This window comes from Anticarsia gemmatalis, chromosome 2, assembly GCF_050436995.1.
Source record: "Anticarsia gemmatalis isolate Benzon Research Colony breed Stoneville strain chromosome 2, ilAntGemm2 primary, whole genome shotgun sequence".
Classification (NCBI taxonomy): Eukaryota; Metazoa; Arthropoda; class Insecta; order Lepidoptera; family Erebidae; genus Anticarsia; species Anticarsia gemmatalis.
In genome coordinates, this window is record NC_134746.1 from 14,478,116 (window position 1) to 14,498,086 (window position 19,971).

At 38.4% G+C, this 19,971-nt stretch overlaps 5 protein-coding genes across 6 annotated transcripts in view; 3 read left to right on the forward strand and 2 right to left on the reverse strand.

The window, feature by feature from the left end:
* Window positions 1-8,682, reverse strand: part of crb (cell polarity complex component crumbs) — a 63,859-nt gene extending 55,177 nt beyond the window's left edge. Inside the window, exon 1 of the mRNA XM_076134182.1 lies at window positions 8,435-8,682. Within this exon, the coding sequence (XP_075990297.1) occupies window positions 8,435-8,483 (49 nt within the window). The 5' untranslated portion in view covers window positions 8,484-8,682. The remainder of the gene's footprint in view (window positions 1-8,434) is intronic.
* Window positions 8,683-9,277: 595 nt separating this feature from the next.
* LOC142985962 (ubiquitin carboxyl-terminal hydrolase MINDY-3 homolog) lies at window positions 9,278-12,526 on the forward strand. The gene is made up of 2 exons (XM_076134200.1): window positions 9,278-9,468; window positions 9,590-12,526. Exon 2 carries the CDS (start codon window positions 9,617-9,619, stop codon window positions 10,979-10,981), a length of 1,365 nt encoding a protein of 454 aa, XP_075990315.1. The 5' UTR covers window positions 9,278-9,468; window positions 9,590-9,616; the 3' UTR covers window positions 10,982-12,526.
* A 730-nt stretch (window positions 12,527-13,256) lies between these two features.
* On the forward strand, window positions 13,257-14,466 carry LOC142985976 (U11/U12 small nuclear ribonucleoprotein 35 kDa protein-like). The gene is made up of 3 exons (XM_076134210.1): window positions 13,257-13,493; window positions 13,578-13,708; window positions 14,024-14,466. The coding sequence occupies exons 1-3, from the start codon at window positions 13,421-13,423 to the stop codon at window positions 14,378-14,380; spliced, it is 561 nt and encodes a 186-aa protein (XP_075990325.1). The 5' UTR covers window positions 13,257-13,420; the 3' UTR covers window positions 14,381-14,466.
* A 231-nt stretch (window positions 14,467-14,697) lies between these two features.
* Window positions 14,698-16,460, forward strand: LOC142985968 (uncharacterized). Its single transcript, XM_076134204.1, has 2 exons — window positions 14,698-15,736; window positions 16,063-16,460. Exons 1-2 carry the CDS (start codon window positions 14,841-14,843, stop codon window positions 16,436-16,438), a joined length of 1,272 nt encoding a protein of 423 aa, XP_075990319.1. The 5' UTR covers window positions 14,698-14,840; the 3' UTR covers window positions 16,439-16,460.
* Window positions 16,461-17,913: 1,453 nt separating this feature from the next.
* The window catches only part of Sec16 (endoplasmic reticulum export factor secretory 16), a 28,087-nt gene continuing 26,029 nt past the window's right edge, over window positions 17,914-19,971 (reverse strand). Inside the window, exon 27 of one of the 2 annotated variants that reach the window (XM_076134229.1) lies at window positions 17,914-19,907. In XM_076134229.1, the coding sequence (XP_075990344.1) occupies window positions 19,845-19,907 (63 nt within the window). In that variant the 3' untranslated portion in view covers window positions 17,914-19,844. The remainder of the gene's footprint in view (window positions 19,908-19,971) is intronic. The other variant, XM_076134237.1, reaches the window with a different exon arrangement.

Here is a 19,971-nt window from a genome sequence, read left to right on the forward strand (position 1 = left end):
ACCTGTGATGGCAACCGTAGTAGCTTTTGCTTGCATCATTGTTCGCGTAGGATATAAAAGAGCTTTGATATAAAAAGAGTCCTTGGGTTAAAAGTGAATAAATTTTAACGATATAAGGCTTTGTGTGGACTAGTAGACACACATACATGAATCCTCACCCTCGCATTTGTAATAAGGATATCGGCTCTCATTTATTAAAGAGCTTCTTTGGGTAAAAACGCATAACTCTAGGAAATAAATCACCTAGCTTCATCAGAATATTGCTTCATTAATTGGCACACAGGTGGAGGAGCTCGTGGCTTAGTTTACAACAGCCGCACGGATCGATCTCTGAGGTTAAGCTACGCTTGCCGAGGTTGTTCCGTGGATGGGTGACCATCTCATACATATCGAGTTCCTCCGTGTTTCGGAAGGCACGTTAAATTGTGGGTCCCGGCTGTCATTTTCGAAGATCTTTGACAGTCGTTAACAGTAGTCAGAAGCTTGAAAGTCTGACAACCAGTCTTACCGAAGGGTATCGTGTTAATACCCAAGTAACTGGGTTGTGGAGGTCAGATAGGCAGTCGCTCCATGTAAAACACTGGTACTCAGCTGCATCCGGTGAGACTGGAAGCCGACTCCAACATAGTTTGGAACAAACGCTAAGCGAATATATATATATATAATTGGCACACAGGTGTCCAATAAACAAATCGTTAATTAGTAAGTTAAGATCGCTTAATTAATGAAATAGGAACGTTGATCACCATTAAGTTGAATAACTTGGCTAATCAGCGGCCAGTGACGCTGTCCATATTGGCTTAGAAATGAATAGTTAATGTTACTCATAAATCACCATTTTATACGGAACTGGCTTCTGCTTCTACAGCTTTGCACGAGTTAATAGATAGCCAATCAGAGGGTTCTAAGTGAAAAACTTAATCACTCTGTATTTTTACTTGATATAGATGTTTCTTAGATAGAGTTTAACTCATAGCAATCGTAGGCACCGAGTATTACCTCTCATTGATTGCTCAATGTATTGTATCAACCACTTTTGGCGATTGAAAAAAATGCCCGTGAGTTTCTTGCTAGCTCTTCTCATAAGACTCTACCCCCTTTCCGAGCTAGTGGTAGATTCAGTAATGGTAACGACTATCAAAATTGTCAACATTTGACCTTAATTAATAAATAATTTGATTGTGATTCAGATTTTTACTAATTTACGAGGTACAATTTTTGAGTGTTGCCAATAACATTGGCAACAGAAATCATTGTCTCGCATGTATTAACGTAATGCAAAGAAAAACCTAGATATAAAGTTGTTTATAACATAATGTATGACATAATATTACGTATTAATTACGTATTCCCTAACAGATAGTCGGTCCTGTTATAATTTAACTCGATACGTCGTCGCCGGAGCATTGAACCCACACACTGTGTCGCAACACCGCACACTCACTATTTTATTCACACGAGACGTCTAGCGCACGCAAATGTAACCAATAAACGATCAATAAGTTTCTAAAAATATTCAAATGCAATTCTTATGCGTGCGAGTTTATCATAAATGCGCGAGATTTAGAAGAAAGGCGTAAATTATTTTTGAAAGCTATTTATGTGTGGTCCGTAAATATTGTAAAGGTTTCTAAAGTATTTACCTACTAGCTGTTCAACTTCTTCGCATATAGTAGTGATCATCATTGTCTTCTGGTACACTTAATTACTGAGAAGTGCTTCATGAAGAAGATTTTTGTCAACAACAAAGACATCAAAATTCTGCTAAGTAATTCCCCTATCTATCGCATTTTACAGTTATTTTTGCTGCCACTTACTACAATCGACCAATATCTACGTCGCTATAGCAACATAATGATTGGCGAACAAAACAAAAAATAACATAAACAACAGCTGTATCAGAGGTAGGTGTGTCCCCGCGCCACGCACCGGCGCGGGGCCCAGCGGCGCTCCCTGCACGGTGCCACACGGTGTCGCTCGGTGCAGGGCGGTGCGGCGCGGGCGCAGGTGGCAGGTGCTCCCGCGCCGCACCTCACTTCCACCTATCCGATACGCATTACTACCGACGCGACAGGTTAATGGAGTAGCCCATTTGTATTCAAGGCTTCCGATCCAATGCTTCTATATTTTCTTGTAGAACTTGAACATTTTAAAAACAGGTAAATCTAGCCTATTCATTTCAAAATTTCTACCACTACAAAATACAAAAAATACAACGATACCGTTTCGTTTTAATTAAACTAGGCAAAGGATATTTTAAACAACCTACCTACAAAGCTAATGCACTGCGAATAAAATCACATTCAGCCATAAAATATCTATCTCTGCGAATCCCGACGTTTGAATGCAACAGGGATGGGGCGGTCAATACAGGCAGACAGCACGTCATATATATTTTACATGGGGGTGGTATATCGAGTAGGTATCGGGCACGCAGCGCCCCCAGACGCGGCTGGATCGATAGCTGTGCGAGCAAACACCTGGCGGGCGCACTCCCTGCACTTTGCTGACCCACTAATTACTGCGAGTGCACGCCCAGTCACCCGACCCCCCCCTGCGCTGTGCTATCGACTCCTAACTCTGACTACATACATTGTAAAGCCCGTAGTTTCATGTACGATATATACGTAGGTACACTGTACTGTTATATCAGGGCGTTAACTTGCAAATTAGTTATTTCTGTGGCTGCTATTAAGTATTTTCACAGACAATAAGATATACAGATGTCTTCCTCGTCACGGGTACGTAATTTACAATTAACTATAAAGACGCATAACAATTTATTTAACATTACGATGTAGTGCGCCACAGCTGGACAATTTTCGCGTAGTTTTTGTCAACAAAATGTGTAAAAAACACGTTCGCTTTCAAATAAATTGCGTCAATTGTATTTTATTAGCTGTATAATTGTGGAGGCGTGGCACAAATCAGAGCACAGTCGAGAAAGTCATCTCATTCAACGCTATACTCAATGAAAACTATGAAATTAAGTGAACATTGAGCAGTCACGCAACCACTGCCTACTGGGAACGAAATACGGAGAATCTCAAGAGATTAATATGACAATGGAACATTAAAAAATATCATATTTTTTAGAACAGGGTTTTGAAAACTTATCGCAAGCAATTTACGCAGCAGCAAGTAATTCACCTAGTTTTCAAGTTTTAATTAAGTTATCGTTAACTAGGTACTTTGAATTCATAGATATACGAGACGATTTTTCAATAACTGTGGTACGGTATTTTAAATGTAATCTCGTACATTATGTTTATAATCACCGAATATATAAAAACGTGCTTGATCTAATCACAGCCACCAGTTTAAGCGCCGCGCCGGCTTGGCCACACTCCGTAAACGAAGGGCACGCGGTGATTTTAATAATAGGGAAAACACGTGTAAATTCTTTCTAGATAAAAGTAGAAACTAATGAGGCATTAAACGAGTGATTAAAACTAAACAATTACGTTTTCATCGTAAGCGTGCAAACCTTCTTGGAAGGACAAGGCGATGACGCGTGAGCGATCAGCCTTACTTTTACTTGGCAAAGAAAAAAAAATCTTCCTTAGAAAGAACGCTATTGTTTATTCAACACTTGCAGTTTTATAATTTCTTTTGGGGGCCTAAAATGCCTATATTTGTGTATGAAGTAAATGTATTTACTTTCCACACATAAGAATCTAGGTAACCAGAATACATGCTTGCATGCATGCATGAACAAGTTTCAACAAAACCTAATTTAAAAATGTTCGTCGATAACAGCTCGGCCAATGATATTTTGCAAATATTTTTACTAAAACCATTTGTACAGACAGTTGGTTTTATGTGTTTTGTAAAAGGACAATAACCTGAACTGGCTCACAAGGTCAGTGTGGCTCATCGGTCCATTGTGCGGAGGTGCAGGAGATGCCGTTACTCTGGCACGCGTGCAGCGCATTCGCACTCTCCAGTCTCCTTCATTAACGGTACCGCTTCTGTTTAGACCAATGGCTTGTAACATTTTCATTAAGGATCATCAAATATTGAACATTCTGTATAAATTTTTACGATGTTTTTTAAGTATGTATTTTTGTATGTTTGGCAGACTTAAAGGTCGAACTTACTGTTTTCATTGTATGTAATAATATAATTTCGGGGGGAGACCCATCCAAAGTTGGGTCGTCAATGAGTTAATTCTTTCATTTCTGGAGTCTGACTAATGCCAAATTGGTGGAATTTTAAAAACCTGATTTGACTGCTGATCAGTATAGTTTCCTCAAAACACTTCTACAGAACCTAAGGTTTAAAACCTCTGATTCAGACTGTAGTACTGTAAATTTTACAACGATTTACCGGAAAATTAACATTGATGCGCAAGCGCAGTTTTAACTGTAATTCATATATTTTGGCAAACGCCGCGTTTAGTGCGATTATCATTCGAACGCGAATATAAACTTGTTTATGACTCACACTCATCAGCTATTTATCAGCACAAGTTATCAACGTAGTGGGAATATTTGAATGAATGTCCACGTTTAAACGTTTTTGTGGCGTTTCCGTATTAAAATATTCTTTTGTAATTAGGTACTTTAGTTTTTTGCACAATATGAAAGCTTTACTATAGGTTTTTCGAAGACTTACGTTATTGTCAACAGAACACATTACTACGCTATTGAACAGTAGCCCTAAAGACAGATTTTATAACCAGTTTTTATCCCTAAAAGATGCGCAGGAGTTAAGTACACACACTGCAATAATCCCCCTATTATATTAAAATACTTAGTATTCATTAAGCTTCAAAAGCAGGTGAGTCACTACCAGTTTAGTGTCAGGTGATTAGAGATAACAGGTAAAACTACAAGAAGCTTCGGCTTCACTATCAACAGCTTATGGTTTCTTCGAAGAGCTTTTAAATGTAAATAACATAGTATTACGAGGCTCGATGAATCATTTTCTTGCATTTAAAGTATTCCTACGATGAATATTCTGCAAATTCTCATTGTGTTTAAGACGCGTTAGCAATTTTGTAGAGTTTGATAGTTTAAAACCTTTAATATTCAGCTTCTGCGTGGTACTTTTGTTTATGTTACTGTAATTTTCAAAGATCTTTGACAGTCGTTACTAGTAGTCAGAACTCAGAAGCATGAAAGTCTAGCAACCAGTCTTGAGGAGTATCGTGTTTTAACCCAGGTAAATAAGTAGTGGAGATCCGATAGGCAACCGCTCCATGCAAATACTGGTATTTTGAATTCGGTGAGACTGGAATCCGCCTCCAACATCGTTGGAAGAAAGGCTAGGATATTACAAGCAATAGCAATATTTTTGGCTGTGAAAAGTCACATGGAAAATGTTATCTGATGAAGATTTAGACAAAATGCATTAACTTAGATTGTAGCTACAAGTACGCGACATGTAAATTAGCATTGGAAAGTGGAATACATTAGAGATTAAGCCCGTAGTGCATTACTGTGACATGACAAATGGAAACCCTCGATAGTTTGCTAACATGTCCGAAACAATGATGAAAGCTGCTATAGACACACAACTTAACTAAGAGCCTTGGCATGCCCACTGAATTGAAGTCATAAGTCATAATTCTCTGTATTTGCAAAATAAAATAACTGTATCGTACAGGCCATCGGCTGCTGCATAAGTCTCCGGTTCACTGATATTGTAAATTCAGATTTTTGTATACCTCTGCCAGCCGCGAACATTGCTCACAAAGCTCTCTAATAAGTTGCTGTACTATAGCGTACAACCGGCACACGAACAGCGCTTTCCTTCCGAGGGGCCTCGCCGAAACACAGAGTTTCACCTCGTAGCTTTGTACATTATTGACTCATATGCATTATAATGACAAGCAAAGCAGACCGTGGTACCGTACGATACGGCTTGCAGATAACGCGGGCAACTACCGAAGTAGTAAAAGTTGTGAGATATGATTGTGTATTGAAATTAAGCATAGTAACTAGGTGTAAGGAAAGATTGGTAATTTCAATAGTTAGGATCTTCCTAGTGTAGAGAATTGCTGCAATTGCCTTTCAGTCAAGGATAAAGTAGCTTCAAATTAAATTACTAATAGGTAATTATGGACGACATAAGATTTTATATTCTAGCAATCGATTGACCTGACAATTGACACATTCTTTGCGGATTTTCCCGCCTGCACGTATCTACGAATAAACAAACAAGCTGTAATTGTAAGCGACTTTTGTCGCCATTATTTTATTGGGACATCGAGCTATAGTTATGAACTTTACAACATTTAGAATAGATTATATCTCCTTTAGTTTTAAAATACGTAGACCAATACATCACTTATCATGGCTTTATTTTAATTGCCAATAAACAAACACAAAGGCAGGATACACTGTACAAATAAAGTTTAAATACATGACATGGAGTGCAACAGTGTCACTGGTGGCCAGTGATGTTGGGAGTTAAGAAACATTGCCAAAATACAATAGCCATTGTTGTGTGCTGCTTTACATAACAGTATTCTTAATTAATTGTGATAATTAGTTGCTTGATCAACAATACACACTTGTGAATTGAAACAGAGTATAGTGTTTCTAATGTGAGGGATATTACTACTGTTATTAAGGTGTAGAAACTATACATGATTTTGTTAAAGTGTGAAGCTCCTGATAGGAGAATAAGTCACCTGCTAGAGCTTTGATAACTTCTTGAAATAAGTCTGTCAACATGTTGTGATCACTTGCTATACTGCATATGGGTATGCAAATTCATGAATAAGAAAGAAATGAAAAGTATTATGAGATTAACTTCATTAAAACAACTTTCAATCATAAAATGTATTGTCTTTTGTCTTCAGTCTAGTTAGCTACATAAAGAACTAATCTCAGTATTGGTATTTGATGTGTACTTCAATGCTTTCATTCAATAGTATTTAGCATCTCTATTTACAAATAGACCTCCCAGCATCCATTCATTTCACAACAAAGCAATTTTGTGTACAATGTACAAAATAAATATTTTGTATTGTGTGTTTTGTGCTAAATATGCAGGTATTTCATTTTTCAGTCAAGGCTGCTAGTTTTTATTTAAATACCTGTTGTTGTCAGGCACAAGGCCATAGATAAGGTGGAAAGGTATTCCATTCATTGACACAGGTTTTACATTTTACACATAGTTATGTAACTAATTAGGTGAAGGTAGATAATATATGCTGTTGCCTGTTTAATAAGTAACAGGCTGAAAGACATCTGTTCTGTGTTGATATATGTGAGGTTCTTAAGACTACTTTGCTATGGTTTTATGCCTGAAAATACTTAGTTATTTTATAGGCTCAAAATATTAAGTACCTACTTAAAATCTTAAAACAATATCTAGCCAAATAAGTTGATATTTTTCAATCAACTGATTAATACATTTTACAAGTGAATTAATAAAAAGTATGCAAGGCAGATAATTTCAGACAAAATCAAGGGTAATAAATACAATTTGTTTCCTAATTGAAAGACTGTCTCTGGCCAACCTTCTGTCACATTAAATCTGAAGGTTGTATCAGTTTCACTGTACTTGACAGTTACTGCCCATTTGTATTGCAGGAAGATAAAAAAAACAGCAGTTTTACAGCCATTTTACTTTTCATTGGTACACATTAACATACTTTCTGTTAATTAAATGAACCCATTGTGATTATAATTAGAAAACCAATTGATTATGTCCACCTTAGATTAGTTTTTATGCAGTTACTAACCAGCAAGAGAGAAAATATATTAAAAGCCCTACAAAGCCTGAAGAACAAAAAAGTTCTTGTGTATAACTGTTTTTTTTTTTTGTTCCCTAAGGCTGAACCTTTGTGTTTATGACAGAATTAACTTTTTGAGTATAACAAAATAAATTAAACTGTATAAAGTAGGTAAATGATAAGATTAGTTGTAAAAAATAATAGCAGGAACTGACTAAAACATACAGCCTTATTTAATTTTACATATGACAAAAATCCAATAATTAAATAAATATAATTTTATTATAACTATCAACAAAACAATTCATGATAAATACCTAATTATATAAAACTGGCTATATACAATATCTGACTCATAAAATTTTTGAATCAATTAAATATAATACTGCGAAATTCCCACAACATAAGCAGGTGGCCAAGTATATTTCTTACAATAGGTCGGCGACTTTGTTTCTATAGCAACGCGGTTATTTTTTAAGTAAACTGAAAACTTTATTGTCGGTATTAACCTCGCGCCCCCACCAAAACTAACAGAAAATTATAATTGTATGACGAACGCTGGCCGCTATGACGTCTCCTGCGAAGCCTTTACATATTTTTAAGCCTTTCACACTCGCCCCAGTAAAAACTTCACAAGTTTCACAATGCTAAAGTTTACAAATAAATAAGTTATGTTTGTATGGAATAAAATAAATGTACATTTTTCTCATCAAACTTATTACGGGTAAAATAGTTTACACCAACCTGCTAGTTTTGCAGCGCCGTGTCGCCTCCAAACAACGTCCACCTTCATTATGTCGAAATAACAAAACACACAAAAACTATTCACCTACACTTAACTAACAATATCAATTAACTAATTCATATTTCACTTGTTTGTAGAACTAAACGTTAATTAAATTAAACAAAACCATACGAAAAAAAACAAAGCGTTTGGTGTCACGAAAATAAAAACTTAAAAAGAAACATCACCACAGAACATTACTCATTGACTGACGGTTCTCTTCGGTAGGTTGGGTAGATTCATCCGATCGCACGGAATAGTAGATTGGTAGTTTTACTGCTCAACATTCAAGACTCAGTGAAGTATAAAACATGATAGAATATATAATTTCAATGTCCTAGGCAATATAATCTTTTTTCTTCACGTTCACCTCCAAAATATTGCTGTTATACAAATTTTCCAGGTGATACAAAAATTTATACTACCTACTAATTTAGAAGTTTTTGATTGTGCTTGTAACATTCTGATGAAATTTACAGAGTTGCCATGTTAGTTTTGGAATGCAATTCATAATGTTATTTTACGTTTTAGTTTCTTTAATTAAAATAAAGTTCCAAGAAGACATGTTTCTGTAGAGTATTAAGTAATAAAAACGATTTTTTTTTTCAAGAACATTACTACTAGAAATACTCACCTCAGAATATCTACATATTTATATTCTGCCAATATTATAATATAGATTCTACTTCTCAAAGCAAATACAAACTGGTTGCCTAATTCCTAACTAATCAGAGTTTTTATTTATTTATTTTCAATAACAAATAAATAGGTAATAAATAAAAATGACATTTCCAAGTAAATGTTGCCATTATTCATAAAAAAATGGCAGCCTTCATGTCGTAAGCTTTTCTTTTCTTTTCTACAAATGAAAAGTTTTTATCATCAATATATGGAGGAATTATAATGCTATTTAGAGTGATACAAATGGTTAATAGGTTTTCTGAAACAATTATATAGCTGATAAATGTCGTGAGTCATGTACTTCATATCGGCTGTGAGTACTACGTGGTTATGATTCTTTTTGTAGATTTGCTTCAATTAATTCACGTATGCTTTCATTCCACAATATATCGAGTGTGTATCAGTATCGCTTCTACATATTATTATGATTTTAGGTGGCGTAAACATTTGGCTGCTAGCAAATGTTGAACGGATCGAACGCGAGCCATACGAGTAATTCATTGAGAGCAGTGAATAAAGATAACATGAGTGCCGGGAGCGTGACGTTAGACCAGGAGCTGGCGAGCACGCGCCGGCTGCTGTGGGGGGATCAAGTGAAGGACGATGTGTTTCGACGATGGGCGCAGGGCTTCCAGTTCAGTCCGGACGAGCCTAGCGCCCTCATCCAACTGGAAGGCGGTCCTTGTGCAGCTATTGCGCCCGTCCAGGGCTTTCTACTCAAAATACTGCTATCGGAGACACCAGGACACAATTTTCATGACTTGACATCGGAGAAGTGCAATTCTTTGTTGGTTAGGGCTGTGTGTACAATATTAAGTCAGTGTCTAGCTCCTAAGTACAATGTTGCTGTGTACCGGAAGAACGAAACGGATGCTGAAACGAGCGGTGGCAATAATGTGGAGGGACACTCCAACACAGTGTATGATACTATAGAACAATTTCATCGAAGAATTGAAGTTCATCCCTTTCAAACATTATCTGAAGTGGAAGCTTTCTACACAAGGAACATTAGAATACTGAAAGACAAGTATGGTGTTCTACTCCTGTTGTATAGTGTTATTCTCAGTAAAGGGGTGTCTATAGTGGAGGCAGAGCTTGCAGAACTGTCAGACCCTCTCATTCACTCTACATATGGTTATGGTTCACAAGGACTTATAAATTTAATGCTCACCGGCAGAGCTGTAGCACACGTTTGGGATCATGAGCAAGTTGTGGGAGGGCTAAGACTGCGAGGTATAGAGCGACAGAATGACATAGGATTCCTCACAATCATGGAACACATGCAGTACTGCACCGTTGGATCCTTTTATAAAAATCCAAAGCATCCCGTGTGGGTGTTAGCTTCAGACACTCACCTCACAGTACTGTTTTCTCTTGAGAGACGATTAGCGGCACCTGAGACTGCCGGGGAGTCGGCAGAGAGAATATTTCGCTCATTTGACCCAGAGGGTAATAATTTTATTCCTTCAGCTGCTCTACAAGATGTGTTGTGTGCAGCTGACCTCGTCAGTGAACCAGAGTATGTTGAATTGATGAGAAGAAAATTAGATTCTGAAAATCTGGGGATTATACTTCTCAGTGCATTCATGGATGAGTTTTTCCCGGGATGCGAACGTGGCGCCCCAGACACCTTTACCATACACCACTACAATGGCTTGATACGTAGCAACCCGGGCACACGCGTCATGTATCGCACAGGACGCGCGGCGCTGCTCGAATGTCCAATGCGCGCCGCGAGCACAGACGCTATGCTCACATGTCTGCAGACCAAGTGGCCCAGCATTGATGTGGTGTGGGATGATGGACAGTCACCATCCCTCAATTAGCAAGAACTGCCCCCTAATGACCCCTTGCTCGGAACTCGTACTGTGACTCAGTGAGGAATGCGTCAAAAGTACCTTTAGATATGTTTAATACATTGCTGAAAAATTCCATTACTTTATTGTATTAACTTATGTATAAAAAAATTGTATTGGATGGATTGCGTTGAGGCTCCACGTGGATGATTCTCGCACTGATATAGACAGCTATTTTGCATAAATTTGTCATCCTCTCCATAGGTCAGTCTGGAGCTACAGGTCTGCCGCACTCGGTGTGACTTAACACCTTGATACAACCAGTATTGTTGCGAGAATAGCTTCAATCTACCTGTGTATATGAGTGATCTGATAAATAAATTAAGCAATAAGCTATATGAAAGAGTTTAAAATATGATGTAAAATATAATTTTACAGTGCTCTATTTTTGTGTTAAAAGTTTAATTGTGTTGATACATTTGGACCGGGTACTGATTACAAATCTATTTTGGTATCAAGATTAATTGTGACGAAATTGTGCTAGGTCATGTTGTAGTCGCCCACTCGAATGGGTGATGCCAACTATACTAATGGCTAAGCAACACTCATGCTCCGTGTTGCTGCTTGCAGAGCGCACGGCCGACACATGCGACACTACACCGACACACAACACTTGCACTTTTCTAACATAAATATATAGAATGCTTTGTTTACAAATATTTTTTTCTGTAATGTCACTAGAAAAATGTTTTGATGTTCCACTAAACCCGTAGTGTTAATAATATTGTGAGATGCCATCCTATACTTTGAACATTCTGGTGGACAGTTAGTAGATATATTGACAGACCTGTATTATACTGCAGTGTATATTACTTTATATATAATATGAAAGTTTTGTCATTCTGGCAGATATTTCAGTATTTTGTATGTTAGTGACATCTGAATGTTTTCAAGACTTATGTGTATTTAATTGTTAATGTATCAGGTTGTATATGATATATGAACCACTCGTGTATGTACCTGAGTTGAGTGTAGACTAGTAGGATAGGGAGGTGAGCAGTGAACAGTGAGGAGCGTTGGTTGTATGTATGTTTATTTATGTGGATGAGGACCAACAGGTGACTGAAGTTGTGTGCTACTCTTCTGGGAAGGATTGTATTGTTGATCTATGTTGATAGATATTTTGACTTGATTCATACATTTTGTATACATTTTTTATTCTTTAATTTACCTATATTGTAACTAAAATTTTAACTTCACTTGTTAGAAATGTACAAGATTTAATGCAAACTGTAACAGTTGTGTAACAATATATTAGATGTACGAGTGTGATGGGCACAGACACTGTGTCTGCTCACACTAGGTGGGCGATCATTCACCGTGCCCCCACTCTATGGAACTCTACAACCACCTGTAATTATAATTTAACATGTAGTGATTAATGATTGTATTTTGTCAGATTCATGTAAAATAGCTGTGCACATTAGTGTCGCATTATAAAGATATATTGAAAGATATTTTCAGTTAGTCATAAATAGTGTAACATGCTTTTTTAATTACAATATGTGGGTTTTATTTTGTTTGACTTATTAAATTCGCCCTCGTGGGTCGTTCAGCTCACTAGTATGTATACCAACAACCAAAGCAACACATGAAACAAACTTACCCCTAATTAACATTATTTACTGTCTATAGACATTTTATAAAGTGGTTTGGAACATATTTTTCAAAATCAACTGTTGAATTTTACTTTGAATAGATACAATTTTTAGTGAAGCTAAGGTCCACTGCCCAGTTACACTTGTTTTTATTCTGAATTGATTTTAACAGTGCAATGTTAAATATAATACCTACATTATATTTATGTCTTTTACTCAAATCTTCTCACAGTAACATGTTAATAATATGTTATGGTAGCAGTTTTCTTTTACCGCAATAAAAATAATATTCACTATAGTAATAGTTTTACTCATAAATATTAAAACGGTATACATCAATGATACTCAGTACATGAAATTGAAGAAATAATTAATAAATTGTGAACTATAACAAAATTTATTTCCCTTAACTTAGTTGGCATCACTCGCAAGGTTTCCGTTATGAACTTATGATTTTACTGGAAACGTTGGATTCAGTCAGTTTTGTAGACTTACAAATAAACTAAAAGTACCTACCTACATACTACCTAGGTATCCGCAACAGCATTGTGCTTTTACTTTACCGAAAGATATCGAAAAAATATACCGGTTTTTTCTAGGTTCAAGGCAACACTACGAGGTTTGTTAGTAAATAATAATCTGTCAAAAGTTCACTTCACGATACTTCAAAATTTTGAGGTTAAGTACGAAATCGTAGTTTGTTGTTGTTGTAATAAATTAGTATTAAATTTTACTATTAACTGTTCTTAGCCGAATAAAGAAATAGTACCGTATTTGATTATGTCTATATATGGAGTAAATAAGTACAATCATGTCCCGAGATGACACAGAGTATAAGAAATATGCCACAGAATATGATCCTATTAAGATCGGTTCTATTGACGGTAAGTTTGTTAATCAATAATTTGGCAGTAGATATTAAGCACAGTAAATAAAGTAATAGTTAAATAGTAACGCGTGTTATATAGGAACGGATACAGAGCCGCACGACCGCGCGATTGTGCGCGCCTTGCGCTCAGAGTACACTCCCAATAAACTGGTGAAAGGAGACCCTTACCACACACTTTTCATCGGAAGACTTAACCCCAGGACCACAGAAGTAAGTTTGTTGTTCATTTAACCGTCGTTAAAGGTAGTGTACCCCTCGTTATTACTTAATTAATAATACTATAGAAAGTTGTTTTCTGTGTGTCTTGTGTAATAATGTTAATCGAAACGAGCTTACTACGGAAGCACAATACACTATCTATTCCATCATTATCATGAACATTATTTGCGTCTGATTACCAACTTAACCAGTGAGGGATCAGGCATGGAGCCAACAGCTTTACAAGCTTTTGTAGGCAAGGAAAGTCATTGTGATGTGTGTTAAAAATACTTTTATACTTGATTCTACAATCATATTGTCTTGCAGGACACAATCAAATCTGAATTTGAAAGGTTTGGAAGAATTGTGAGCTGTCGTCTAGTGAGGGACATAGTTACCGGGAAGTCAAAACAATATGCTTTCGTAGAGTTTGAGAGCATTGGTGGTGTGGACAGAGCTCTTAAAGATATGCAGAAGGAGTACATAGAAGGCTCTGAGATTATTCTGGAGCGTGAAGCAGGGCGCCGCCTGCCCGGGTGGCGGCCGCGGCGTCTCGGCGGTGGCTTCGGAGGACGCAAGGAGTCTGGACAGTTACGCTTTGGATGTCAAGACCGACCTTTTAGAAGACCATTCATTATTCCACAGAAAAAAGACAAAGACATCTCTAAAGATCCAAAACATTGAGTTAACTCATCATTATTGATTTGTATCTAATAATATTAATTTATTGTCAATAAAATAATAGTTTAAGAAATAAGATTTAAGTGTTTTCTTACAACTACTTTACTCTTTTAATATTATGAATAGATTATAGATCTTACCTTTGTTACCTCGAAATTATCTATCATTGGACAGAGATCAGATAGTTCATCGATAGCACCTAATGGTTAAATATTAATATACATAATGTATCTCCTAACATTCTTATAACTGGGTTGGGCGGTAGATCGACACGTCTGGTGAGAGGTCTGGCGCAGGATCTATGAATCCAACTTACATAGTTACTACTCCAGTTATTCACAGTGTTGCCATATAAAGTTTCAACGCGAGTACAAATTTTTATTTATCAATCTCAATGGTCATGAACACACGCGAGAGCACACCTGAAGACATTGACAACAACAATGAATCGTGACGTTAAATAATGTGTAATGTGTGCTGCAAAGAGTTCAGGGGATGGTGCAAGTCATTCACGCGCACAGAGCTGGGGCTCGCGCTGCTGCAGGCGGCGCTGTTGCTGCTGCTCATCTGCTTCCTAGTGTTCTTGACGATGCACTTACTGGTCTGTTCCGATGAGATCCCGCACTTCCCAGTACCTGAGACACCCGAGCCCCGCCCCACTACCACTGCATCCACGACGAGGCGCCCGACCACTTCACGCAGTACCCTGCCGCCGGACGTCGAGTGTACCTGGACACCTTCCGAGAAGACCAAAGCGACCACCCATTACTATTGGTACCCGTACACTACTACACTGAAACCTAAGAGAGTAACAGCGACACAGAGTGAACTAGCCTCGACCGCGACTCAGAGTGAAGCAGCGACGACCGCGACGACACGCATCGACGCACCTGTCGTGAGCATGCACCCCTCGCAGGAGTATTACTTCGATGAGCCCGAAGATATCGCGGAGGAGGATGGAGAAGCACCACCTTGGTATAAGAACTATGTCGTAGCCCTTGTGAAACTTAAACCTCCTGAGGAGGTGACGTTTGGATGTGTCTTAACTAAAGTTAGCTTGCATTGGACGCTGACGGCCGCCAGTTGTATCGAGTCGATCGAGGAGGTTGACTCGCTGGACTCGTTCTTCATCTCCGAGACGTACGGTGAACCGCGGCAAGGGCTCAGCCACGCGGTGGCCGACGTGCAGATACACCCGCTGTACCAGGGCGCTAACCGCAGCTACGACCTGGCCGCGCTGCGCAGCGAGGACCGGCTGGCGGCCAGCACCGCGCACCTGCTGCAGCTGCCCTCCGTGCTCGACTACTTTCTATTGGGCATCGGCGAAAGATTCACTATTCTCGGCTACGGCCCCTACAGGTACTCATCTGTTTATTTGGAGATTTTCTTAGCGCATTTGCCATTGTGATTATTGTTCGCGAACAGATTACTCTCACCACTGCCTCAACGTGCACTCAACATTCATGATCATAAATTAAAGTCTATATCTAATGAAACAGATGAGACATGTGGTTTAGGCACGTTATTTTTAAAACGACTCAGAAAAAGCAGGTACAGTACTTAGGTACATTATCAACGTCGATTTTTTTTTTGTAATGGCAATTTGTGATTTGAGGAGTTCGATAGTTACTGTTATTTAGAATACGTTGGTGCTATCACACTGATATCCAGCTCAATGGTTTCAGAGCCGTAGACAAGTCCTTGGGTGGTCGTCGGTTGCGGTACGTGGCGGCGTACACGGTGTCGCTGACGCAGTGCGGGGCCCGCGAGGAGCAGGACACGTGGGCGCCGCGCCACCTGGTGCCGGGCGCGGCGCTGGCGGGCGGCGGCTGCGGCGCGGGGGCGGCGGGGGGCGCGGCGTGCGGGGCGGGGCCGCTGTGCGGGGGGGCGCTGTATGCTCGCGGGGCGCCCTGCACCTACTGCGGGGGCACCCCGCTGCTGCGCGCCGGCCGCCTGTACGGCGTCATGGCCGACAACGTGCAGTGCGGGATCGTGTGCGAGCCCACGCTCTACGTCAACGTCGCCGCGCTCAGGGACTGGATCGACACCGTCGTACGATAATTAATATACATGATATTTATTTTTGATCTGATCATTTTATTCTTAAACCTATACGCACAGACCTATATACTTTTCTTTTTGCTTTTAAGTTTCAACGTAAGTAAAGTAGGTAGTGGTTGTGCACTCCTTGAATATTTTTGACAAAATATGTCAAAAGATAGACAGACTGACATTATACTAGTTACACATGTCGTTGCTGTCAGACGACAGTCTTCACAGAAGTAATGAGCGACACACATTACAAAAAGATTAGATGAGTGGATCAAATGTGTATAACTAGTGTGGCGAGAGGAGCGCTAGGCGGCGAGCGTGGTCAGTGTGGTCAGTGTGGTGAGCGTGGTGGTGCAGGTCACGGTGTGCGGGAACAAGGGGTTGCTGCTGACGTCGGTGCTGATGGCCGCGTTCGTGGTGTGCACCATCGGCGCCGCCGTCATACAGATCATCGGCGTCATGGAGCAAGCCAATAACAATACCGCTATATAAATACATAATATATGCTTCTAATGTAACATGTAGTTTCTTTAAGATTGCATACAATAATAATATTCTTTAAGATTGTATAAAACAATACAATCTTTACGGTGGCTTAAGCTAAAGTTAATTGAAACTGTCCCACTGCTAAGTAAACATCAAGTCTCGCCTCAAAACACTGGTGAGGAAGACTTTGTATATCTTACAAAATCCGGTAGAGACCATGGTAAATATTATACCATTGATAAATTGCTACACCTGGCAAAAGTATCAGCGGTAGCAATAACGAATATTTATATTAATAATTCAAATCCTCATTGGACAATGCTAAAAAAACTATTAAGAAAGAAAAATGCAAGTAATTTGAATGTTTTACATTGTAAATATAATAAAATGATCTTATTTAAGGCAAACTCACAAGTCCGGCGCCGGTGCGTCTCGATCTCCCCCGAATTCAAGGAGAATACGGTGTTAATTTGGCACCGCGAGAACACTAACTTAATAATGATAAACCATTATTAACACTATAGAGTCCTTATCACAGTATGTAAACGCTTAATCCTTATAACTGAAACGTCTTTTTTCACAAAACAGTAACTTTTTCTATAAAATTTTCAGAAAGTTTAACTTAAATTCAAGTTTTTAGCACGCGGGTAGTTCCGATAAGTATGTTAAGGGCATAGGTTCGCGCGGCACTGATAGGATAGATCAAAGTACATCAGAGCGGCGGCGTCGCGTGCGCCAACCAATAGCAGAGTCGCTAGGAAAGAGAGGCTTTCTTCCTTCTTTCCTATTGGTAGATGCCTTATTTTAGTAGCATTATTTCTCATTTCAGTTTCATTGATTCGAATATCGACTCGTGAGCCCGAAGATTGAACTTTATGCTAAAATATGTTATTAATATTATAACTAATTACCGAACCATTAACAATTAACTTTAACTTTGCATTCACATGTTTAAGGAACTACGTCACGGCATCGACTCGTACAAATGAAACACATGATAAGCATAACATAAACATTTATTTAAATATTTTCCATAAGTTTTGAATCATATAATACAATGTTAACTAGACGCGTCGCCGTTGTCCTCCTCCAATATACATATAACTCGACACTATAAGATGCTCTATACACTCGCGACACGCGCGACACACGCGACACACGCGACACACGCCCCGCGCCTACCTACAGTACGAGATTTACTAAGGCAATGAACATTTTATACATCCTCGCATTCGTCGCCACACATGCGCTATACACCGCCGTGCTAACATTACATACACAGTACACCAGTGGGAGTAACGGAACGTGCTCGACATTACATTATTGTCTAACTGCAGAGCGCACGTAAATAAATCTATAGTTCACTTCGTAGCGACATCTAGCGCCCATGATCTAACCAATCACGACTAAAACTAACGAAAAATAATTGTATAACAAACATGAAATAATCAATTTAATTAAATAATACATTATATTTTTCACAATCCATTGAATCGAATTCGAAATACCATCGGTCCCTATATTAACAAATATTCCATTTCCTTACGAAGACATTGAGTATAAAGATTGATAAACTAACAAGTAGCGGAGCGAGCGAGTCTATACAGTAGGTGGTGGTGCCGCACTGTGACTCACACGACTCATCTTATTATCATTGTATCTCTTTTCAATACAGCCATATGAAAAAGACGGAAATCTTTCTTTCAATCAAATATTTAATTAGCAATATTCTTGAAGTAGTTATTGAAAAGTGCACAGATAATAATAAAACAAGGTGAGCGCCACGGGCACCGATATAGTATAACTATCAGTAATCTATGAGCAAAACTATCGTCATATCACATAGGTACTCGTTTCCAATTGTTATAACAATCGCTCACGCACACCTTACGACACATATTCAATGATTTACAAATACCGAATTGATTGTTAAATAATTTTATATCTAAATAAGGTAAGATGTGTGTGAACGAGTTAGGTAACGTTCAGGGTACGTAGTCGCGCGTCCTCAACGTGCTTGACGACGTACGCAGCCTGAACGTGAAGCGTATACGTCGCGTTTATATAAATGATATAAATAAAGATAAATGTGTGATGTTATAAACGCGAGCGGTACAACGCCATGATGTTCGTCACTAAACGCAACTAAGTGCTTAGTTGGTCAGTTGTACTCAGTCACTGTCTCACACAGCGCACTACTTCTAATGGATACAAAAAAGTAATTAATGTAATAAAATAAACTTTCATTTGGCAAGTAGTATCGACAAACATTCTGAACTATACAATTTATATTTTTGCTAAGAAAACAACTTGTAATTTCTATTCTAGATCAATCAGTAACAATTGGACTAGAACATCAAAATTAAGTGTTTTATAAATACAAATTTTGTCAAATATGTTGACATTACTTGAGAAACGCAAGTGATTAATGAAATAAGCCGTAGTAACGATACAGTCTTTCGGCAGTAGCTAGCACACAGAGAAAGTATCACGAGATAGAAATTAACCTGTATAACTAAATAACAAAGTAATGAAAACATTAACTGTACATACTAAGTTCTTAAAGAAATAATATTTAAGGTTGTAGGACAAACGAGACATGGTAACAATGGTGTTTAACTGTTGAAAATGATAAAATTATTTAAAAGGAGTAGTCAACTTTAAAGTACGAAACGGGAGGTTTCTTCACTCATTAATAAGATTTAAGAATCTGGTGCAAGTAAATATACTCCAATGAAATTTTAAAGTGAAAGCATACAAGTTACTGAAGTAAGTTATAAAAGAAATGATATAAAAGTAAGTAGATCTATTACAATGTCAGTTTGCTGTCTCCTGTATAGTAGTTAAGTATAGTGTGTGGTAGTGGTGTACGTGGTGTGAGACGTGTCCTGCGGTCTGTCGTGGTGGACTGTGGGCTGTGGCGTGTGGTCTACATGCCGCCGCGGTACATGTCGTCCTGCTCGCCCGACTGGGACGGGTCGTACACACCGCTCTGGAAATAACAATAATGTACAAAGTTAAGTAAGGCATAGTCGAAAAATATAGTTTTTTATGTA

What these genes read in the sequence shown, in the direction of transcription:
- LOC142985968 (XM_076134204.1), top strand. Translation starts at nt 14,841, where the DNA reads ATGTGTAATGTGTGCTGCAAAGAGTTCAGGGGATGGTGCAAGTCATTC. An exon ending in CTCGGCTACGGCCCCTACAG is followed by an intron (nt 15,737 to 16,062) that starts GTACTCATCTGT and finishes CAATGGTTTCAG; the next exon opens with AGCCGTAGACAAGTCCTTGG.
- LOC142985962 (XM_076134200.1), top strand. Translation starts at nt 9,617, where the DNA reads ATGTTGAACGGATCGAACGCGAGCCATACGAGTAATTCATTGAGAGCA.
- LOC142985976 (XM_076134210.1), top strand. Translation starts at nt 13,421, where the DNA reads ATGTCCCGAGATGACACAGAGTATAAGAAATATGCCACAGAATATGAT. An exon ending in TAAGATCGGTTCTATTGACG is followed by an intron (nt 13,494 to 13,577) that starts GTAAGTTTGTTA and finishes CGTGTTATATAG; the next exon opens with GAACGGATACAGAGCCGCAC. An exon ending in TTAACCCCAGGACCACAGAA is followed by an intron (nt 13,709 to 14,023) that starts GTAAGTTTGTTG and finishes ATTGTCTTGCAG; the next exon opens with GACACAATCAAATCTGAATT.